This window comes from Solea solea, chromosome 9 (genome assembly GCF_958295425.1).
Source record: "Solea solea chromosome 9, fSolSol10.1, whole genome shotgun sequence".
NCBI lineage: Eukaryota > Metazoa > Chordata > Actinopteri > Pleuronectiformes > Soleidae > Solea > Solea solea.
Window position 1 is genome coordinate 15,533,026 of NC_081142.1, and position 24,933 is coordinate 15,557,958.

Below are 24,933 nucleotides of genomic sequence, written 5' to 3' on the forward strand. Positions count from 1 at the left end.
TGAGTTTAATGTAATCCAAGCATCCAAAAAAAACATAAACTGAAAGTGAAATCTTGCCTTTTTTTTTTTTATTAAACAGTGGTAAATGTTCTGCATCTGAATTAGATGCTATACCTGAGGCCAAGTGTGTGAAGAATGGGTTCCTGGCTAAACACACTCGGTGTTACACTGAATTTAAATGAAGTTTGTCAGCTCCATCTCCAGGTGAGATTAGAGAGAGAGACATAGAGATACAGAGAGAGAGAGTGAGCATACGTCACAGCTGAGGGAAAACGAAAGGTGAACCTAAAAATGAAATATTCCCTCCAGAGGATTACAGCGAAATATGAACCAGTGAATTTTCTAGTTGACGCATGTTCCAGTTTGATGACGTCCAATAACGTGTTCACTACTTCTTCTTCTTTTTTCTTTTTTTTTTTTTCAAAAAAGGAAAACTTTATTTTTAAAATTTTATTTTATTTGAAAAATTCGATTTGATGTTAGTGATTGCGTTGCAATACCAAATAATGAACCCACAGGCGTATGTTGTCTTTGCTTAATATTTATTTTGTTTGTTTGTTTGTTTCAAACTCGTCTACAAACAAACCCTCTGCTCCCCACACACTGACTGAGATTGCAGCTGATTATTTCACTTATGTATATGAACTAAAATATGCATTTTGTATGGTTATAAATGTAAACGTTTAAAGTCCACTCCAATGCTTAAACGCAGAGCTGAAAAACGACTTAACAAAATGAAATGTAGTGAATTGTATCATTTGAACGAAAAAGTAAACCTGTGGCCTGTTTTTCAACCTTGTTTTCCATTTAGAAAACGATTAACATCAAACGTTAAATCCTTTCTGAGGTGCAGGCCATGTATGGATCCATCTTCAATGTGCGCGCGTGGTAGAGAGAGAGAGACACACACACACACACATAGAGAGGATGAGGGAAAGAGAGAGTGAGGGCCATCTGCATATACAGCAGAGGGATATTTAAATGTGCTGTGTTTTAATTGACGCTCCAAGTAGGAGAAGAAGTGTAAGCTCAGAAACGAGGAACAGCCCCCATCTACCGGCAGCGTCTCCTCTCCTTTCCTCTCCTCTGCCTCCTCCTGCTCCTCCTCCTCCTCCTCCTCCTCCTCCTCCCTGCACAACAGTGCGCACAGTCCGGAGCCGCCGCCGCTGCTGCTGCTGCACCGGGATCTGCATCTCAGGTAAGAACACTTCTTCTCTTCTTTCTGTGTCTTTTTATATTATAGTGGTAAAATAACATTAATAATGCAGATTAGTTAGTGTGTTAACAAAGAACAGCGGAAGAGAGAGAGAGAGAGTGGAGTTATGGGCCACAGCTCTGATGTCTGCATGATAAACACAGTAAGATTCTGCAGAATAAACCATTTATCACTCGCTCTAATTTGTAAATACTTTTTATTTAGTTGTATTTTTTTTTAATGATTTAATTTCTGTATGTATTAAAGCGGTAGAAAGTGGATGCATGGATCATTTAAAGCGTTTTACGGGGGAATGTGAGACAAAAAGGACGCTTTCAGACACACACACAAATAGATTTAATTGTACATGTTTAAGGGGAAAAAACGACGTATTATAAATACAGTTAACATTCAAGTAATACTGATAATTTCACCAGCATCGCTTACCTTGAATTCTAGGGCCAATAATTCTATTTGAACGAAAAATGAAAGAATACTTGCCTATTATTTAAAAAAAAAAAAATAACCTTATTGTTTAACAAAATATGCGTAGTTATAGCGTTTTAGAATACAATGGCGTTTTATTGTCACCCTTTTTGGTGTCAACATACATTTGAATTGTAGTTTTACACTTTTAAATAATACAAAACAGATGATTAATATTAATATCATTATTACGTGTTATTAAAATAAACAACATGTCCCCTCAGTCTCGTGTTGAGCACTGACACATGGTTACACCCACTTCACTCAAATGAAAAGTCCCTGCTTGAGGCGGCGGGTCAAACAAATAATAAATAAATAAATCCACATTAAGAGGAAGGAATATGTGTGCACGTGCACACGGCGTCATGTGTGTAAAAGAAACGGTGCATTTAAAGGTGAAATGTCACACACAGAGCTGAGCAGATCACACCCCTCATGGTGTCTTTGTCCAGGTGAAATCGAATCCTCGTGTCCTTTTGGTAGTTCTCTCTTCTTTTCTTTCCTTTTCTTTTCCTTTTTCTTTTCTCTTTCCTTGTTAAAGTCTCTTTAGCAGCCGCTCGGAGGCTGAGACACTGACAGAGCTGCAAATTAACGCTGCGCTTTTCAGAGCAGCTGCAGGTCCAGTGCTTCCACCATGGATCTACACACACACACGAGCGCGCGCGCGCGGCCAGAGCCTTGTCTCACAGCCTATAGCTATCAAGGGGCCTCCAATTAAAGACAGCACAACTTCATGGAGGAGGAAGAGGAGAGAGGAGTGGAGGTGGAGGTGGAGGGGGACACATGATAATGTAACACGTCTTGAGATGAAGTAATGAAGCATCCACACCTGCATCCACCACCATACCCCCCTCCCCCCACACACACACACCTCCTTCTCCCTCCACCCAAGTGCCAGTAAATCTATTAATGGGACCAAAGAGTCACAGAATCGTCCTGTATCTATTGTTTCAGAGAGAGAAAAGGAGCATCAGTCATCGACCCCACACACACTGTATATTATACACATCTCTCAGTGTGTGTGTGTGTGTGTTGGTGTGTGTGTGTGTGTGTGTGTGAGACCTGGAGCTTCCTCGAGGTGTGTGTTTTAATTTGCTGTCACCACATTTGGCCTCAGTCCGCTTCTCTCTCTCTGTTTTTATTTTTATTTATTTATTTGTCTGTGTTTTCACGCGCCCTTTAAAAGTGACACATGTCTTTAGTGTATACACATATATAGATAGATCCTTCTATACATCACTGTGCACATGAGAAAATAAAACATATACATATCAGTTATTATGGTCACAACAACAAGCCTCTTGCAAGTAAACCAAGGTTTATTTTAAGGCCTAATTCAATACAAGAGTGAAGATAACAAGGGCCACGAAAGAGCAAGAGGAGATAATTCAGCGTTATTTTGCACAGAAAAGACCAGATTATATTTATTCTGGAAAAGAGAGAGAGAGAAATAAACCCATGTTAAATTAAATTAAAATCTGTTTTCAATACATCACAATATGGGCCACAATAAACAACTAATATCTTATTTGGTTTTATTTATTTATTCATCTTTTTTTCAAATGTTCAACTCAGTTCTATAAAGACATCTTTATTTTTTTCCTATCACACACACACGATTGGAAGCATCCCCTATAATCACAATAATATAATGATAACATAAATAATCAAGTCAAGCATTAATTTTCTTTAGAAATATAATACACCTTATTTTACTTATAGGATGCATGATTATTTTTTTTAGACCTGTTAAAAGACTGATTGTATTATTATTATTGTTTTGCATTTTTACATAACAATGTGACTCGATCATCATCCTCACCTCTAAATGAAGGAATAAAAGAATGATGAGAAAATGTCAGTGTTCCATAAAGTGTTGGGTACTTCACAAGCAGCAAGAGTCCGCGAGATTTTGAGGGAAGAGTGACAGCTCTTTGTTGGTGAATAGGAATCAGTGGAGAGAGAGAGAGAGAGAGAGAGAGAGAGAGAGGAGGGGGAGAGTGAGAGAGAGAGAGGGGGAACTCCTCCTACCAAATTATTCAGACTGGGCAGGCTCTGCTCCCTTCACAAATAGGACACGGTTCTCAAATGCAGGCAGTCCCAGTCTGACCTCCAAACACCGAGGAAGCCCAAACTGGGAAAACCGGGATAAAGAGAGAGAAAGAGAGAGAGAGCATCAGAAACAACAACAACAAGAGAAAAACTCTGTGTCATTATTTTTGGCGTGTGTTCACATTGTGGCCCCCTCCCCTCCTCCTCCCTCCTCCTCCCTCCCCACCACTGACTCCACTTCCACACCGGTTTTGTCGCCTGATTTGGACTATATTCTTTTTTTTTTCTTCTACTTCTTCTTCATTTTCTTCTTCTTCTCTTTCTGGAAGAAGAGGAGGAGAGGCATTGACGCGAAGAAGGGGCAAAAAAGCTACAACAACTCCTGTCCCACCCATGTTGTAGTTTCTTCGTGTTTCTTCTGCTTGCACTGTGGAGAGGAGGTGATTTTTTTAGATTTGTTTTTTTTTAAAAACAATCTCCTGGGCTGCTGTGTGTGTGTGTGTGGTTGTGTGTGCGCGTGTGTGTGTGTGTGTCTCAGAGCCACTGTGGACGCGCAGTGAGCGCGCGGCGCAGCGCTGCATTCTACAGTATATGGAAGTTGTGGGCTGCAAGACAGAGGCAGGCAGTTGCACGTTGCGTCCAGGACCGGGAGCCATGCTTTTCCACGGGATCTCCGGGGATCACATCCAAGGCATCATGGAGGAGATGGAGAGACGCTCGAAGAGCGAGTCTCGCCTGGCGAAGGGACTGCAGCTCAACGGGAGGGAGTCGGTAAGTGTCTGCGTGTGTGTGTCCGTCTATCTGTGTGTCTGTGTCCCAACTTCTGTTCAAAAGTCGTTTTTAATCCGCGCTGCTGCGTAAAACTGTGCCTGTGCCGCCGTTAATCCGCCACATCTCGTGGTTGTGGAGAAAGTACGAGCGAGCAGGGAGCAGGATTTCACTTAAAATATAAATATTGAGAGGAAACATTCATGCAAAACACCTAAAATAAATTGTGTTATTTTTATTGACGTTTGCTCAAGTTTAGTGATGAAGACATTAAATCATAACTGCTGTGTAAATGTATGTGAAACATCCAAAAATGTTGATTACCATTAATTGTCTAGATAAACTATAATTATATTGTTAAAAAAATACGTAAAAAGACTATTATTGGTATTATTATTATTATTGTTATTATTATTGTTATTATTATTATTATTAGTGGAATAAATGTCAGATCATGACAGAGACAGTTTTCCCGGTGTGTCGTTTCTACTCTAAATGTATCTTATTTCTTATGAAATAAGGAGAAAACAAACGAATATGATGAGAATTTTTTTGTTTTGGTTCACGTTATCAAACATCATCATTTACTAGTCATTATTATTGTTGTTGTTATTGTTATTATGTATAACATTTTATGTTAGTGTTTATTCGTCCACTGTGGCCTCCACCGCGCGATTTAAAGCATGTCCATTTCTTTATTTATTATTAAAGGAAAGTTGTTTTTATTTGATTTTTAACATAATGCACATTTCAGTGACTGTGCAAGAGAGAAGTTTCCATGAGCTAAGTCTTCTCTCTCCCTCTCTCCCCTTGTGTGTGTGTGTGTGTGTGTGTGTGTGCGTGCGACCTGCAGACGATGCCTTCAATGAGTCCGGAGAAACCGGCTCTGTGCGCCGGCTGTGGTGGGAAGATCTCGGACAGATATTACCTGCTGGCCGTGGACAAACAGTGGCACCTGCGCTGCCTCAAATGCTGTGAATGTAAACTGGCGCTGGAGTCCGAGCTCACGTGTTTTGCCAAGGACGGAAGTATCTACTGCAAAGAGGATTATTACAGGTAAGAAAAAATCAGGTGAACCAATTTTAAACAAGGTAAATAATGCACCCCGCGCGCACACAGTGGCCAATACATTTATTTATTTATTTTTTAATTAATCTTTAAGTCTTTAATAAAAAACTAATGTGCAGGACCTGTCACGAGTGATTCAACAGGCTGTGACTGTTCATCTGAATTATGTTGAAGCCTTTTGGTCCAATTAAAGGCCTCATTCTTTGTTGTTGTTTTTTTTCTAAAACAAAATCACATCACTCTCCAGGGGCACTGCGCGTGCTGGTAATTGTAGAATGATCTGAAAATGTAATTTTTTTTGTTTGTATTGCTTTAAGATGCAATGGTTTCTCCATGAGTCACTCTCCCAGAAACCAAGAAAAAGCCTGAGCTCATACACACACACACCGCTGCACATTCCTGTTGTTTTCCATTTAAAAGAGGCCAACCTTTACTGGCTTTTGTCAGGGCCCAGCACGCCACGAGAGTAACTGCTCAGAAATGTTTTTTGGGTCAGATGTTATCCCATTATTTTAACAAAGCCTACATTTATGGACCTATAGCCACGCGCACACACACACACGGGAGTGCCGTTTATGAAGCACAGCAGTGGAGGAAAATGTTATAAGTGCGTGCTCACGTGCAGCCTTGTATGTGCAACTGTTATTAAACTAAGATAACTTGCTGAAACGGTGATGCTTTGCCACCGAAAGATAAACACACACATGTGTCACACGCACACGTGTCTTGTTTGTCACGTGCCAAAAACTCGCGGTAAAAGTGGTTTGTCTGTTCCAGAAGGTTCTCCGTGCAGAGGTGCGCGCGCTGCCACCTCGGGATTTCGGCCTCGGAGATGGTGATGCGAGCGCGCGACTCCGTGTACCACCTGAGCTGCTTCACGTGCACCACCTGCAACAAGACGCTGACCACGGGGGACCACTTCGGCATGAAGGACAGCCTCGTGTACTGTCGCCTCCACTTCGAGACGCTCGTGCAGGGACCGGAGTATCATCCCCAGCTCAACTTCGCCGAGCTCGCGGCCAAAGGCGGCGGCGGCCTCGCGCTGCCGTACTTCAACGGCACCGGCACCGCGCAGAAGGGAAGGCCGCGCAAGAGGAAGAGCCCGGCCATGGGCATAGACATCCCGAGCTACAACACAGGTGCGTCACACACTCACACACAGCCCAGTCACCCAGATATGCACAGAGATTAAATATGAAATATGAAAGAACTCATTTCTAACTCATTTATTCAAATGAATAGAACTGAATAAAGAGTAGAGCTCTAAAATACCAAACTAACTCTAAACAGACTAAAAACTGAAACGAATCAAATAAAATAGTGATGATTTCTGTCCCCTGCAGTTAATAATGAGGGATGAGGTTCAACAGAGTGCACTGCTTCACTCAAATATGCTGGGTTTTTATTTTTTTTAAAAAAGAAAAGAAAAGAAAAAGCAACATAAAGTATTTTATAGTTTTAGATGTGATGGCTGTGTATCCTCTCTTTCTCTCTCCAATGCAGAACAGACAAGAGCCCAAGGGCTGAGATAAGTCATTTTATCACTTTTATTTAGTTTATGTACAATATTATTGTAATAACAACACTGACAGTGTTAAATGTGGCAGTGTTAGTCATGCACGTGTTGCAAAAACAATCCATTTTCATGCAAATTTGCCGCTACAGTTTCCACCATAATCTCATCACGACCTCTGGAATATAACTTCCATTAATCAACCAGTTTTGTATTAATTATTCAGCCAGTTTATGTAGCCACAGGTTAAATACTTACGTTGTTTTTTTCCCACTCAGATTTAAGGAAATCTGCTACAGGAATTATTAAGGTTAAGTGAAAAATCCATCAATCATTAGATTAATAAATAATAGTAATTGTTTTCGCCCTTTGCAAAAAACAATAAACATAGTCTTAAATCCAGGTCGGTACCTGTGTATAAAATAAATGCACGTGTCCTTTAAGGTCGTGCCTGTGCGTGCGTGCGTCTGCGTGCCATCATGGGTTCATTGATCCGCAGCTTTCTCTTTTACGGTTTGTGAACGTTTCGCTGCTTCACGCTGCGACGTGTGATGTTACAGGGGAGCGAGTAATCGAAGTTTGACCTCGTTCACAGTTTGTTCGTGGACTTCTACACACAGAATGTGTGTGTGTGTGTGTGTGAACGCACGCACTGACGCATGCAGGCCGTTCAAAGTCGTTTGGATGAAGCTGCTGTTAAATGTGGATTTTTTTTTAAATATTGTGAGTGTATTAAAGCCTCCTCCTCCTCCTCCTCCTCCTGCTGCTGTGTCCCCGTTTTGTTGTCGCTTTCTGCGAATTAGCGCGCGGCTGAGAGAGTTTGTCATTGTGCGCCAAGTTTCCTGTGTCCGCGCTGAATAGGGAGGAATAAGGGTAATCTGCGCGTTAATTGTTCTTCGCTAATTGGAGGTGACGTTGGAATCCCTGGCCTCCTGCGCGGCGGTCAGCGCGGTTCTCAGGCTGCAGAGGCTCAGCAGCAGCAGCAGCAGCAGAGGGGCCTGCTGCAGGGAGAGAGACAGACAGAGAGAGAGAGAGAGAGACTCACACACACTGAGAGACACACACCAACAACATTGTCCAACCACACACACGCTCATAGTGACTGTTATTATTGCTGTTATTCCTCCACACTCACATAATTGTTCAAATGCTATGAAATACAGTGGCGTGCACAGATATTTCAGTGGCAAAATGGCCCCACCCCCCAAAAAAAATCATTTATTTCAACACAAATACACCCGTGCAAATGTTAAATATGTCTTTGTAATTTTTTAACACAGGTTAAATGCAATGTGTGTCCATCATACACTCTTTTAATTGAGAATATGTGCATTTACATATATGTGTGATAAGGGGGCAAAATGTGCACATTCATGATGAAAAATGACCACTGCATGAGGTTATTGTGAGGTTGACCTTAGTGAAACCTCAACACTGTTAAAATATGTACGGCGGAAAAAAATAAAATAAAATAAAGGTATAAATTACAACTGGAGAACAGCCCTGTTGTTATGGAGACAGACAAAATACAGTCCCTGTGAACTCATTATCAAGCAGCACAGACACAGTTAAAGTCCCACTGGGAATATTATAATGTCCACATGGGACTCTTCAATTGAATAGAATGAAGTAGAATACAATACTTGTTCTTTTTTCATGTTAAAGATGCTTTAATAAGGGAAACTTCATTGTCATTCCACCAAATAGTGCAATATTTGCATGTATATGCACTCATTTACACATATCTTAAATGTTTTAAATGAATTATAAACTGAATTTATAATTAAACATTTAAAAAAGGAAAATGATTCCGGGTAAATCAGGATGTAAAAACATAGTCTTGTTGCTTTTTGGTCCCGCTTTGTTGTTCCTGTGTTAACACGTCGCTCTGCAGATCAGGAGAATCACGTTCATGACAAATAGGATGAGGTTTTGTTTCTGCTTTAGCGAGCACATTCATGTTTGTTCTCACCAGGGAGAGAGAGAGAGAGTGAATGTGTGTGTGTGTGTGTGTGTGTGTGTGTGTGTGTGTGTGGCTCCACCGAGGATTCCACTCCACTCTGAAAACTTTGCTCTTGTTTGGATATAGAGACCCCTAGTGGGTAATAATATCAAGTGAAACAGGATCCAGTGAGTGAGTGTGGAGATAGACGCGTCCACGACAGTGGTGTTCATGATCTTTCAGAGGAGGAAACACAACATATTTATGCCACACACATGCACAGTTTATTTACTTTTTAGTTGTTGTTTTTTTTTTTTTTAAAAATCTGTCACTTTATAAAACTGTATGTGGGACAATTGCTCTCACTGTATCTTAAGATGAGAAAATCAGTTTATTGGATACAAGGTGACACGATATGACAGATTTTACTTCACATAAATACAAAATCATATGGAATTTATTAGTTCATAAATTCAACTTTTTTACAGTCACATGCAAGTATTTATTGCACAAATAGATTTCTCTGTTGCAGTAGCACCAACTTAGAAGATCTAAATAAAAATAAGTTTTAGTATATTTTTGTCACGTGGTCTGTTGCTCTGCTTTAATTACAAACTTTTATACATTTTAATCCAGTAGATCCATTTATTTTTATACACTAATCTATTGACAAATGAGGCCTTTTCGAACTCCTCTCTTCAAAAACGAGCAGAAATGTAGTTAAAATATACATTTTTCTTTAAAAATAATATCTCACTTTATGTTCAGAACAACATCATCAAAACGTCCAGTGGACTAAATACTATAAAGAGAGACTGATTCATTATATTTGAGGTCAATCAGTGAAATTATTCTAATTATACATATAAATATGAATAAGATTCCACATTGATACATAATCATTTATCAGGTCACTTGGTTCCGTTGATATGCTGTGTTTTATTCCAGGTTTTCTTTTTTATGCAAAGTGTGACCACATAGTAAACATCTGAAAACCCTTCCATGACCAATTGTTTATTAGAAATAATTGTATTTATTGATTGATATAAGAGTGGTTTGATTTATAATTCAAATTAAAATGTAATCAGGAAACTTAACAGTTTGTCCAAGTGAAACAACAGTGACTGTGTTGTGCTGGCGGACTTTGACCCACTCCCTTGTCCCGGTCTCCTCTCTCCTCAGGCTGTAACGAGAACGACACGGATCACCTGGACCGGGACCAGCAGTCGTACGCTCCGTCACAGAAGACCAAGCGCATGCGGACCTCCTTCAAACACCATCAGCTGCGGACAATGAAATCCTACTTTGCCATCAACCACAACCCAGATGCCAAGGACTTAAAGCAGCTGGCGCAGAAAACGGGCCTCACTAAGAGAGTTCTACAGGTAAGCAGAGAGCTCTTCTTACAACTTACTGATCTCATCCACTCATATCTGTGTCTGCATCCCTCCCCCCACCCCTCCCCCCACCTCACTCCTGCTCCATAACCCTCTCATCTCTCACTTATAGTCACCTTTTATTGTTTTTCTTTATTGTTTGATTGGTCCATTTAGTCTTTAGATGTATATCCAGGGGGTTTTATCCGATTATTTTTTTTTGTTTGTGTACATTTTGAAAACGAAGTTATTCTCTATGTTAATATTAATAATATCGAGAGTGCACATGTCGTTTTTAATCTGAGGAGAACAGAAGGAGATCTTATTTTTTTGCTATTGAGAGCCGCTAACTTATTCTGCCCCTAGAGAAAAATTGCCATATTTAACATTTAATATTCTACATGTTGAGATGAAGGATGAGAGCGACTTGATACAGTTGTGATTACTTGACATGTCCACTACTGTACACATGATTCAATCCTATTCAAACACAAAGCAGTAAAAGCCACATTGGGATTGGTTTGCAGGTTTGGTTCCAAAACGCAAGAGCCAAATTCAGAAGGAACGTTTTGCGACAGGAGAATGGAGGTGTTGATAAGGCTGATGGCACCTCACTCCCTCCGCCCTCGTCCGACAGTGGGGCCCTGACCCCCCCCTCCAGCGCAGCCACACTAACAGACCTGACAAACCCCTCTATCACTGTAGTGACCTCCGTCACCTCTAGTTTGGACAGCCATGATTCGGGGAGCCCTTCACAAACTACCTTGACAAACCTTTTCTAACAATCTATCTCTAGATTGATTCTAGACTGATTTTTTTTTTTTTTTTGCCCTGGTTTTTTTTTTTATTTCTTTGCTTCTTTATAATTTTATTTTGGCATTTTATTTTTTAAGTGACACCTTTAAAAAAAAAGCCAACCAGAGACAGCTCCTTGGAACAGAAATTGCTGTACTGTGTACACACACACACACACACACACACACACACAGAAATACAACAAGAGCAAGAGCAGCAGCAGTGGCCACATTAAAACACGAGGAAGTCATTTTAATGTGTAGCGTTTGGAAAACGGCACGGCAGACTTAAAGTATGAGGAAATTTGGACATTCTTTTGAAGATGGAGGCACTCGATAAATTTGACGTGTATTTCACAGTTCATTGGAGGCGGGGGGGAAAGAAACTAAACTTGAAGCTTGTCTGGGGGGAAAATAGTTTAACTTGATTTGTACATTTGTATTTGAATTTAAAAAAAAAAAGAACTAGCCCTTTCTAATTTATGCTTAATCAGTAATAATCTGAATATCTTGCCCTCAGAAACCTGTATATGTATGCACTGTGTTCGCAAAAACGTCCAATTTTAAAGATCTGTTCTTTCTGTTTTGGAATAATTTGGGAAATAAACTTGTAGAATGTTCTGTATGATGGATAAAACTCCAGAAAACAGGCTTGAATTATCTACCGAATGTGCGGTCTTTGAGGCAGAATGGAGGATGGGACGGAATCAGACACTGGGTTATTATTTTCACATGCAGAGGGGCTACATGCAGAGGGGCTACATGTAGAGCGTCACGCTAAAAAAGCCACACACACACAAACACACATTTCCAATCCCATAATCTGTACAGTGGTAACTGTCCAACGTGTAATGCAGTCACAGTGAAAGGATACAGCTTTGGAGAGAGTAGCAGTTACTGGGCGCTGTAACGCGGATAAAGAATCCTCGCTAACATATCCACAGAAGCACAGCTAGACTCAGTTGCACAGTGACAATAACCTGCCCAGTGAAAAGTGCATTATTGTTTTTATCATGTTGCTCAGGGTAACAATGTGATTTGGTTTTGTTTGTTTTTTAAATAGAAAAAAGAAAAGGGAAAGCAGTAGGGGGGGAAATGTTGCAGACTAGATTGGATGAGTTTTCAGATGACCTCACATAGGTGGAGTCGTGTACGAGGCAGCCAGTGGGGAAATCACTGTCCATGTGTTCTCCTTTTCTTTTTCTTTTTTTTGGACCATATTTATACTTTAATTGACTTTATTCTTTAATGACACTTGCCACTGAACAGACCAAAAAAATACACACACCCCACGTTTCGTCTGGCTGAGCGATAGAAAGGAAGCAAAAAAAATCGTCAAACGGGGGGGGGGGGGGAGGGGTCGACACATTTTTCATTGTGAGCGTCACGGTTTGTTCTCTTGTAGAACAAAGTGGTTCTCTAAAGTCCGCTCGCTTTTGGAGCGGGCGCCTAACTCAGTTCTACGATGTGCCTTACGCTATAACTTGGGAGAGAGTTTGTGATATTCAGGATATTATGTGTTCTTTGTTAAACTGATTCACATCCTTTCGACGCCTCACTAGTTTTGTACTGTTTTGCATCTTATTTCCGAAGATCTTTTTAATGGTGTATCCTGTTAAACAAGAAGGGGGGTGGGGCGGGGGAGGGGGGCGGGTTGAGGGAGGGGGCAGCGATGTCATAGAAAGCATTTGTGCACTCTTTCAGATATAGTTGGGTAATCCAAGAACCTTATATATTGATCTTCGTGTTAATAGTTGAGTACAGTAAGTGTTCTATCAAGATTGTCCATGTTTCCCTGTTTTCTTGATAAAGATGGTGTATAGAAACTATTTCCCCTTAAATATTTATGGACCAAACGGTTGTTATATATCTTATTAAATTTGTGTGAATAAAAAAATACTTTGCTTTAAATGGGTTTTATTTTTCATTACACTCGCCATTTTTCTTTGTGTTCTTTCTCTCGAGTACAGTTTTGCCGTCTCTTCTGTTTATTTGTTTGTTTACCACATCAACAAATGAGACAACATTCAGTGATTGATGACCAGTTAAACGTCCTCATTTCTTTTCTCTTTTTTTTTTGCTTTCATTTTTTCCTTTTAATTTCTATTTCTTTTTCTTTTTTTTAATGATGTTTATGGTTTTTAACGTAATGCCCCATGGATTTGCATCTAAACCCTGCAGTCAAAACGATGAAATTGCTTTTTAATGCATGAACATGGCTTTAAAAATTCAGATCAAAGGAATGCTGCAAAGCACATATTGATATATACATATATATATATATATTTATATATATATAGTATATATTTATGCATTACATATTGGTAAAACTAAAAATGAAGTAAGAGTACATGCAGACCCCGTAAAGCCAGGTTGCTCTGTAGTTAATATATTCTTACTCTATCATTTCTTTCAGGGAGAACAAATCTTGGGGCATTACAGCCATACATCCCGACGTTTGAAAATTCCCTAAAGTATTAAGAGAAGGGGAAAACTTTGATGGGAATTCATCACCATTGAAGACAAAGACAATATTAGGATAAGACGATAATAGCCTATTGAGAACAAATAAGCAACCACGTTAAAAAAAAAAAAAAAAAAAACTGTTTCAGTTGACGATTATTGTCATCTGAGCAAAAACAATGAGTTTGTCCTAAATGTTTGAGTCCATCAACGGAGGAGAACCCACCATGTGTGACCTTTATAATATCAATGTGAACTGTATTTGGAATGCACAAAATTACATTAAACAAAGTATTGTAACGTAGTTTAAAAAAAAAAGAAAGAAAGAAAAGAAGAAGAAACAGCTCACAGAAAGAGACAGGATGTGATTAAAAGACAGCAGGCATCCACATGACAGGAGTGTGAAACAGTGACGTATGGCTGTTTCTGAAAATAACACACACACACACACACACACACACACGAAGAAAGAAAGAAAAAAAAATCCCTACATATGTAAGCACAATATATACATAAACACACACACACACACACACGCTGCCCTCATGCACCCGCCCAAGAATGCGCTTGCTACATAGAAGTTTTCTTTTGTCACGAGTGTCATTTCATGAACACACGGCCTCCTTGAAACTCGGCAGCAGGATGTGATGCCCATCATCACACGTGAGGAGTGTATGAAGGAAGGGGACTGCAGAGCTGGAGCTTTGCCATCTGGCTGAGACCGAGGGAAGGAAGTGGAGAGAGGAAAAAAAAAAAACACAACAACAACGAGAAAACAAAAAAAAAAACTAACTAACTAAACTAAACTAAACAAACAAACAAAGCAGATAAACAAGAGGTTCTTATTTTGCATGCGCCTCATCATCTTTGTTATTCACATTTTACTTGAGATGTGTATCATTTCCCTTTGATTCACTGTATGATTCATTGTCGGCTGCGAAATAAAGCGTATTAAAATAATGTTCCCTGATGCAAGTATACAGTACAGGAGTACCTCACTGTGGGGAAAAAACTAAAACAAAAAAACTAATGTCCTTTTAAGGACACGGAAGTTATTGTAGAGGAGTTTACATGGACATATACAGTGTTTGACACAGTTATCAGACCATCACCCAAAGCCACAGCCGCCCTAAATTAACAATATTGGTCATTTTTTGATGTTTCTGTATGTTGAAGCTCTTTAACTGAAAATGATATTTTTAATGCTAAAGTATAATTATTATTCTTATCCATGAATTTTCAAATGTACTGTTTTGCAAAAAAAAAAAAAATAGTTAGCACATTATTATTTCTTGTTTAATTCATGTCAAATAATAGTTATTTACTTTTAGTTTTAGTGGTTGAATGTTATGCTTGACTCAAATTTGGGTATGAAAAGGTGAATTATTTGCCAAATAAATAAGAAATAACACATTTTTTTTGAAAGATCTTTTCGTCTTTAGGACAGGTGGTCTAATAAATGTGTTGAGCACTACCATATAAATTTAAAATCTTAGTTGTAAAATGTCACCTATTAACTGTGACGCAGGCGAGTACACAATGGGTGCACAGTTTTTAAACATAATGTACAGTCTCATTACTTAGTGTATGTGCTATGTGTATGATGTAAGGGTGGTATGCTGTGGAAAGAGAAGAAAAAAAAAGCAAAGGAAAAAGAGAGGGGATAGGGGGAGGAGGAGGAGGAGGAGGAGGGGGAGGAGGAGGGGAGTCTGAAGCCACATGGGGACCAGTAAACAGGCTGGTGTTGAATTCCAACAATGTGGGAAACAGCAAACACTTCAGTCAGTCCAAGAGGAAACCTCAGTGGCTGCGGTGCCGTGGCACTGTGGCAGGCAGCAGGGCTGCGTTCCCCGGGTCTGATGGCGGGCGGCTGTGACACCACACAGCTACAGGAAGCCGGGGCTGGAGAAGAAACACAAACAAACACAGCCAGCGCCGCTCACTTCTCTTCTGGAGCTGCCGGTGGATTGGAAATTCTGGACATCATCATGGCCCTGGTGTTGACAGGAATTTCAGGGGTTTACTGATGGCGACTGGAATGCATCCCATCACAACACTAGAGAATGTGTTTCTTTTTGTAAGCAAATGCCCGCTCAGCCATTTTCCTCGCCAGTGGGAGTCATTCGCCCCATTCCAGGTATTTCCAAAGTGATATTAAACCAAATGAAGGATGTGGAAAATACAGAGAGCTGACGGCTGATCCCCTGTGACTCTATTGCATGCAAGACTTTGAGCATGAACGTGTATCTCTGCATGGTCAGTGAATGACTGTGAGCGCCGAGTTCTTATTCTGACTTTGCACTGATTGTAGTACGTGGCCACGTCATATAATAGGAAAAGCCACACTGCTCCCTTTGCTGTTTAAGGTCCAGTGTGTAGAAATGAGTGCGTATCTTTGTGCAGGTCTGTCTTGAATATGAGACCCCGTGTCTCAATGGGATAACTGTGTAAATAAAGGTGAAATAATAAAAAAATGATTTGTGAAAGTGCAGCTTGTAATAAATGGGGGGGAAATATGGTGGCCTTCGCAAATCAGAAAGCATGTCGTTCATTCTTTCGGTGTAGCAAACGAAGCACACCCTCTGTCTAGTTTGTCCATCCGGGCCGCCGTAGAGATGCGGTGGCTCAAAATGGCAGCCTGTGTAAAACAAGGCCCTTGCCTAAAGTACATAAAACGGGCTTTTTTTTTTCTAAGGCTTTGAAAAGGAAATGACCTTTATTTTAAGGTGATTATGCGCATGCACAAACATACTCATGAGTAGTATATTCAGTTTCTGCTCGTAAATACTCCTCCTACTGCTAAATATTAGACCTTTAAGCGGCTGTGGTTACTGTGACGCTGTATAAACAGTTAAGACAGTGCTGCGTGTTTGTTGTCACAGCAGATTAGTTTGTAAAATACTCAACAATCAAAATAGTGTCACACATTCTGGGTTACATTCCTGAAGTCAGAGTTCACTCGTTTATTTTTGTGTTTAATTCAAGATCTTTAGATGTTTTTACTTCTTCAAGACAAAGTAGATCTGATTCATATGGTTTTAGAAGTAAAAGTGAGGAGTTAGTATCGAGCCATGGTGGCTCAGTGGTAGGGCGAGTTGTCTTTCAACACTTAACCCCATGTTGCGGCGTGTGAATGGCTCTATATAAATACAGAGCTTTACCCACTCTTCTCCTTTTGATTTTGTTTGACAGTGATGAGAAACGAAGACGGTTAGAGGAAATGTAGCGGAGTAAAAGTAAAAGTTGTTTTGCCATTTTGGCTTAAATCCTTAAGGAAGAGTTGACCAATAATTTAATTTATTGTTTAATTCAAGACTCAAACACTAAGATCTTTAGATGTTTTTACTACTTCAAGACAAAGTAGACCTGATTAGACTGGAAGGAATCAAACATTTAGCTGCACAAAAACAGATTTACGATACGTGCCAGTTTATCAGGGTTAGGTTTTTACAATCCCACTCAAAGCTGTGACATTTGCCGCGGAGGTTTTGCTGTTTGCTCAGATCTGCCTCAAAAACACATGTTTAGTACCGTAAAGGTCAAACGAGACACAACGACTAAGTGCTTCACTCTGCCTGTCACAACAAAAACACATTAGAGTGAAAAAAAAGAAAAATCTCCAGTGTCCACTCGTCACGCTGACCTGCAGATGCTGCTTCATGTCAGCGACAGAAAGGTGCTCAGCAAAGCCTTCAAATCATTGTCACAGTCTCTACATGACACGTTTGGACGGAGGCTGGTGAGCACAGTCCCAGTGTGCACATGCTTTCAACACAATCACAGAAGGATAAGGTCATTTTGACACCTGTATTTGGGCCACATCTCCCCATGTGTGTGTGTGTGTGTGTGTGGGTTTTCTCCAGTTTCCTCCCACAGTCCAAACACATGCAGAGGTTAATTGGACACTCAAAATTGACCATAGGTGTGTGTGTGCGAATGGTTGTTTGTCTGTCTCTATGTGTTTGTTGCCCTGCGGTGGACTGGTGACCCATCCAGGGTGTACCACCCCCACCTTTTTGCCCTATGTCAACTGGGATTGGCACCAGCGGACCGTCATGGGGAGGATAAAGCGGTACACGATGGATGGATGGATGGATGGATGGATGGATGGATGAACACCTGTAATTCACAACACCATTGAAGATGAGTTTCCTTATGGGTGATCAGCAAAAATCTGTCTTGTATAAAGTACCTAAAAGGGTATTATGTGGTAAGTACTGTATCTTACCAGAAAATGACTTTGGATGAAGTTGAAATCACTTTTTAAAAAATATTACTTAAGTAAAAGTCTTAAAGTATATGGCATTTACTGTCCTTAAGTATCAAAAAGTCATTTTCTGATATAAAATGTACTTAAGTGTTAAAAGTAAAAGGGTTAATAAAGTCAGGAGATAGGATTGAGTAGTAGGGCGAGTTGTCTTTCAACTGGAAGGTTGTGGGTTCAATTCCTGGCTCTGCTCGTCTTATATGTGTCCTTGAGCAAGACACCTAATCTCGTGTTGAAGTGTGTGAATGGGTGAATTGCCAAATTATAGCTCATCAAGACTAGAAAAGCTCTATATAAATACGGACCATTATCAACTCTTCTTCTTCTTCTGATTTTATTTGGTCGTATCGAGTAACAAAGATAGATGGAGGAAGTAAAAATAAGAGTTGCTAGAAATAAAAATTAAGTGAAGTACAGATATGTGAATTTGGTACTTAAATACAGTAACATTATAACACCATACATCACACACAGTGACAGGCGACAGGGTCACAAGGTGTCATGTATGTAAAGATCACTGAGGCGTAGGCCTCTGCTGAAACCTGCAGTTTACATGTTTCTATGATAGTGTTGTTTCTGCTCTGTGTGTGTGTGTGTGTGAGAGAGTGTGTGAAACTCGTTCCACCTCAGTTCCATCCTCTCATTGCTAGGCACGTATTTAACCTCGCCAAGCACTCCAGCCACCCTGCTAACACAAGTACACACACACACACACACACACCACACACACACAGGCAGATGTCAGAGGGAGTATGATGTGAATGAGACACAGCTCAGCTGCTGTGTGTGTCTGTGTGTGTGTGTGTGTGTGTGTGTGTGTGTGTGAGTGAGACCTGCCCCTCTGGTTGAATGGGAGCAGGTGTACAGATACACTGTGCTGGGTGTTTGCCAATTGCAGGAACACACACACGTACGCACACACGCGCACAAATACAGACACACAGGAGCAGGGAGTGAAAATTGGAATTTTGCAGTGATCTATTCTTGACAGAAATAATATGCCAGTTTTGTCCTTCACATTATCACAGGCCCTCTCTCTCCCGTGCCTCATTTGTGCCGTGCTCTCCACATGCCATAAATCCTTTATTTCTCTGTTGTGCTGCTGTTTGTTACGTGACGGCTCACATCAGAAGAAAACCTTGGAAAATGTTACGATCAAGGCTGCTAACTATGGGTTGCAATTGCTCTTTGAAGACACAACAACATTAATTAGCGAATAAAAATGGAAATGCGGGCATCACATGCTCGCTGCCTCCGAGTTCGCCTGGGTGTGTGAGGAGAGAAGCAGCATTTCATACATATTTCCATGTGTAATACCTTTCTCTTTTCCTCCATTAGCTGTGCTCTGCACTGTGGATAAACAGGAAGCACGTCTGCATTGATGCGGCGTGCTTCAGTGTGTGACAGGTCATATTTGTACTGGTGCAGGGTAACCTCTCAGTTCTTGCTAAACCTTCAGGATGCACACAGCTCCTCTCCCCTCCATCTGCTGGTCTCTATGAAGTCTGCGCTCGATCACAGCAGCTTTGACTGGAGCTTCTGTCTCCACCACATCGCAGTCGTACCTAACCCCAGAGCCAGATCAACAACACAGTGGAGAATTTGAAAGACATGAGTGAAAATATCAACATTTCTTTCTTTTTAAGTGTTAAAATGTGCTTTCAGCCTCTGGGTGCAAACAATTCTGCATATTTAGCAATGAAAAGCCAAGGCATGGTGGTAGTGCAATGTGTGAGGGAACAGAAACTGAACTGGTGTGCATGTGCATGTGCTCGAATATCTCTTGTTGTACAAATGATCTAAAATTAGTATTTTTATTTGTACTTAAATAAGATAAATTGTGTCTTTCAAGATGTTTGTATCAGTGGTGAAATAAACGTAATGTACTTGTCAGCATCAGACTACATTTAATGGCTATTTCATTCAACAAAACCGATTCAAATGTGACATCAGAGATTACAGTAAAATGTCCAAAGCATTTCTGTAACTTTACCTCTGGAGGAACATTGCTTTCTGGTTCACTGCTACCAGAATGTTTCAAGGGGGAAGAGAGAGAGAGAGAGAGAGGGAGAAACAGATGACAGTACTCTTCACCCTGGAAAAAATAACCCAGAATCAAAAGGAAATCCTCTTTGTTAAATAAACTATATCAGCTAAAAGAACACAAAAGTTTGCTATTGGTTTAAAGCGCCGGATCAGTGCAGAGAGCCACTTTTAGAACAATGGAAATTCAACATGATTATTAAACAGTTTTCTACCAAACAGACGTGGAGGCATGTATGTTGAACTAGAGGATCTCTGGGTGCAGCTCACTCACAGAGTGACGCATTACTTTTCATCCATCCATCTAATTATTCCCTCAGAAACCTGAAATTTGAAGATACAAAAGACCGTCCCTATCTGTCACCGAGCGCCATTGATCTTATTGAAAGAAAATGTGGGTGTAGAGGAAACCCAATATAACTCATGCCATTAAATTCCACATAGCATTATTCACATACAGAATTGACAGATTTCTCTGAGACGTTTCTTTTAATCTTCAACTGTTGTTGAAGAAAAAAGGGGGAGAAATCCTACACTGCAGGCATCGCTTCCCTTTTTCATATTTGCAGTGAGGTTAACAAGAAAGGCTATTGAAGTATGGAGGAAAAAACACCAACCTACCTAACTTGTTGATTATTAACAATGGGGACGGGAAGAAGACAGATGTGTTTCTTGTGTATCGCCAGTGTTTGAATTGTCAGTCTGAAATCAGCGCCGAAGCTCTTATCAAAGCAAAGTAAGCTGATCAATTCCAGATGCTCGCGCTGTCCATGCAAGTCGATCCGTAAATACCACTTTTGTCAATAAATTCTCATGATATTCCCAATTACCTACTGTGTGTCTGTGTGTCATGGGATGCGTGGGGTATACTTCATGCATATGTGCGACAACGGCGAGCGAGACTCATCGACGTGTGTTCAGGAGAATCCATTAAGCCACGGCTGGTTCCATCTCTCTCTCTCTGCCACAAATACACACTCCCACAGACTCACACAATCCTGAACAATGTTGGAAGAACAAGTCTTACTGTTTTTCTGTTGCAAACATGTGTCACCAACAGAGGGTGAAAGGAACAAGATCAAGTTTCCCGCACGAAACTTTGTTGAAATTCAGCACAGAGTTTAAGATTTTCTGAAATATCTCACTTACTTGTTTACTTTTATACTTTTATGCTTTTGCCGTTCAGTGCGTCTCACTGTATGACTTCTATTCTTGTATCTGGTACTTTGAGGGTCAACATTTTACACACAACGCATATGGTCGGCTCAGAAAGTAGACCAGCAGAGTAAGTGGTCACTGGCAGGTCCTTTGTCAGACCGTTATTTTCAAGACCTCTCGTGATACTCTAAACACTAAATACTAAATACTTTCCTCTACTGCTTTATCCTCCACATGAGGGTCACGGGGGTTGCTGGTGCCAATTTCAGCTGACATAGGGCGACAGGTGAGGTACACCCTGGACAGATCGCCAGTCCATCACAGAGCACACATAGAGACAAGCAACCATTCACTCTCACACTCACACATAGGTTCAAGTAAGAGTGTCCAATTTGCCTAATCCCCAAATTTGTATGTTTTTGGACTGGGAGGAAACCCCTTATCCTATACAGTCCCTACTATTTTAATCTAGTTTTAATACCTAATCTTAGTCTGCAATTTGGGGACTATAATTACGCACATGTCGGATAACTAATCTGGACACAGGAAAATTTGTGTCATGCAGTAGAACTAATATTTCAATGCAGCTAGTTTATGGCCCACTGTGGCCACTGTAGTACTCTGCTAATGTGCAGGGCCTTTGCCAGTATAGTATACAGATTTGTTTTGGTCTACGCGCACACACACACACAATGTGAGGACCCTATTGTAACAGAAGGAGCTATTTATTGTTATTTTCATATTTATTTTTTAAACATGCACTCTGGTCACCGTAGGGTTTTGACCCGACAACCAAAGACCCGATAATGTTCACAGCAGCGCACTGACCATTAGATGCAGCTGAAAGTTATGTGAGTATTCAGTCAAGTCAAGTCAAGTGTGAATATATGAGGTGCTGACATGTATTCAGTGCTGGCTGCACACATGGTGCCATCATCAGAAACCGGGCCTGACACACAGATGCTTGTTCACTGCAAACATGGCTGGACAAACAAGGACAAACAGATTTAAACCACTTTAAAGGCTCGCCTAATAAAATCCACACCTTTTTCAACTGGAAACAGAAGCTTGTGTCGATTTGGAAACTGCTCACGTCACCAAAGTTCATAAAGAAAGTGAGCAATTTATGTCACAACACACAAGAGTTGTTGATCCACTGTAGCCTCTGTCACTAAGTCCAATGATGTTATCTTGTGACTTTGGTATTTGAAATCCCTCATTTGGATTAACCTTAGTGACATAAGCCAGTCGACCAGCAGCACCTGTCCACCTCCATGTGTGTTTATATTCTGAAGTCACATTAAATCACGTGTCTTTCTGTGAGAACCCAAATCCCTTATGAAGGGATTAAACTGTGTGTGTGTGGTCCTGTGTCTTGACTGGATCGTCTAGTCTGTGCTTTCTCAGGTTAAAAAATTAAAAATTGTACAAAGTTTTTAAAATGTCAGATTAGAAAATCCGGAGTTCCAGACATTCTATTCAATATACACAAGTCTGAGAGAGTGTTTGGCTATAGAATCTGTCTGTACAACTTGCAACCACCAGGTCAAAGGGATGGGGCTTCCCTGAGCAAGGTACCCAACCACTATTGCAATTCTATAGGTTTCTAGTAGAGGATGGATTAAATGCAGAGAAATAATTTCTCTACGGGGATTAATAAAGTAGGCCACACTTGCACTATTGCCTGTGCAGCAAGAAGACCTTGGTTCGAGACCCGGTCAGAACAAGGTCCTTTCTGCATGGAGTTTACATGTTCTCCCTGTGTGTGTGTGTGGGGGGGGGTTTTCTCCGGGTTCTCCGACTTCCTCCCACAGTCCAAAAACATGCAATATGGGGATAAGGTAAATTGGGCACTCTAAATTGTAAGGGGAGAGTGAATGGTTGTTTGTCTGTATGTGGCCCTGCGATGGACTGACAAACTTTCCAGGGTGTACCCCGTCTATCGCCCTACCCCGCATTGGATGGATGGATTAATAAAGTATGTAAAAACAAAAAACAATCGAAATCCCAAAACACGAAATTACTCAAAAATCATTTGATTGACATGATTGTGAGACCAACACACTTACCCAAAAATAGACCTAGAATGTGTGTTTCCTTTAACTGTTCTTTTAAAGTTGAGAAAAAAAAGCCGATTTGTTTTTGTTTTGTCAGCTGGTCAAGACTGAACTTTCCCATGATATGATATTAGTTTAAAAACAGAAATGACTGAGGTGTGTGTTTGAGTTTGTGTGTTGAATCTCGCGGTATTTGACAGCTTTAGCCTCCAGTCGCTGACACTCGCCCCTCCCTCCCCTGCGCCCCGGGAATGCTGGGTTGTTTACATTACTGGCACACGGGTCAGGAGTGTGGTGATGACGGCGGAGCGGAGGGGAGGCCTAGAGGAGAGAGACTGTATGCAAACACGTACACATCCCGACTGGCTTCACAACGCAGGCTCGCAAAAAGTTTTGGGCGCCCAGTCTAAGCAGTGCCACGCAGGACAGAGAGGCCCGCCGTGTCGGCTGTCTGGAGCGGAGCGACCTTGCAAAGGAAAGGGAAAGTCAAAACAACCTCAACCGCCATAACTGTCCGGAGAAACTCTGAGCGTGAAGAAGGAATAGCTTAGCAACAGAGTCCCACTTCCTGGTAAGTACTGATACAGCATTACCATAGTCTGGACTATATGAAAATGAGCCACAGCTCAATGTTAAATCTACTTTAAATATAGTATATTTGTCTGTTTTGCCTCGACTACAAAGCTTCAGTCGTCGGTCGCTGTCAGCCGGAGTCTGGCTCTCAACTTGGAAAAAGTTTCTACGAAGTTCGCTTGCTAGCTTAGCCTGTTAGCTCTAGCACTAGCATGCCGGACTGGCAACTTTCACTACCTGTTAATGACACAGCAGATGCGGTCATCTGAAGTTCATACTGACGCTGTAACCTTAGGATTACACTCTTCTAAATCACAACTTTTATTTAATTGTATATCTATAATAGCACACTGCTCTAAACCCATCTAAATAACTGCTGTTAAACTAGTCAGTAGCCTCTTGTTGATTCTACTTAGTGGGTTGTTATAGTTAACCAGATGTACAATTATTGTATGTTTACTCTTGAATCTGAGCCGTTTGTACGTACCGTTTACCTTTGTAATACAGGTATGCTCTGTGATTCCTGTCTGTTTGACTGTGTGGTAAAATGTGTATACGTTCTTCAGAGTTGAATATCTGTAACAGCTTGCATTTATTCAGCTCACCATGTGTGTTTTGGTGTTATTTTCTGTTAGTGGTTCTAATTTAAGCCTGCCCCACGCTAGAGGATCTTCAAATACACAGACACAACAGACTTTGTAACCGATCTTCAATGTTTTAATTCTGACAAAGCACAGAGTAGACGTCCCAGTCAAGACACAGGACCACACACTTGGCGTTAAGTCAAATCATTTCAGCGAGGATTATATGGTTTCAACAGATATTGTTGTTGTGTTATCCATAGTTGAAAGTACTGGTCATTTTCTATTTTAAATGTACAGTGTGTAAAGTTTAGCAACATCTTTTGGTGAAATTGCATCTTGCAGCTGAATATTTGAGTGTGTTGAGAACACATGGAGCCTTCAGTTAGCTCAAAACTGAAAAGATGTTCAGGTTGTCCATTGTGGGCTACTGTAAAAATATGGTGTCCACAATGGCAACCTCTGAAGAGCTGACCCTGCTCCTGATATAAGTTAGTGTACTTATTTTATCATCAATTTTCACCAAATGATTCACCAAGATTTTATAGTCTGGACTTTTAACTGTCATTTAATTAATAATAAAAAAACAACAACATC

General features: G+C 40.6%; 2 protein-coding genes across 4 annotated transcripts in view; both read left to right on the forward strand.

Annotated features, from left to right (window-relative positions):
• The first annotated feature begins 1,000 nt into the window (after positions 1 to 1,000).
• On the forward strand, positions 1,001 to 16,143 carry lhx9 (LIM homeobox 9). Of its 3 annotated transcripts, none has more exons than XM_058638624.1 (6): positions 1,001 to 1,198; positions 4,272 to 4,504; positions 5,355 to 5,557; positions 6,350 to 6,708; positions 10,207 to 10,409; positions 10,928 to 11,571. In XM_058638624.1, the coding sequence occupies exons 2-6, from the start codon at positions 4,325 to 4,327 to the stop codon at positions 11,180 to 11,182; spliced, it is 1,200 nt and encodes a 399-aa protein (XP_058494607.1). In that variant the 5' UTR covers positions 1,001 to 1,198; positions 4,272 to 4,324; the 3' UTR covers positions 11,183 to 11,571. The 3 variants fall into 3 exon arrangements, with proteins under 3 accessions (XP_058494607.1, XP_058494606.1, XP_058494608.1); XM_058638623.1 differs by having other exon boundaries at positions 1,003 to 1,198; positions 6,347 to 6,708; XM_058638625.1 differs by lacking the exon at positions 10,928 to 11,571 and adding an exon at positions 13,611 to 16,143 and having other exon boundaries at positions 1,006 to 1,198; positions 6,347 to 6,708.
• A 7,298-nt stretch (positions 16,144 to 23,441) lies between these two features.
• nek7 (NIMA-related kinase 7) overlaps positions 23,442 to 24,933 on the forward strand; it is a 58,829-nt gene continuing 57,337 nt past the window's right edge. The window contains exon 1 of the mRNA XM_058637501.1: positions 23,442 to 23,753. The gene's annotated coding sequence lies outside the window, so the exon portion shown is untranslated. The remainder of the gene's footprint in view (positions 23,754 to 24,933) is intronic.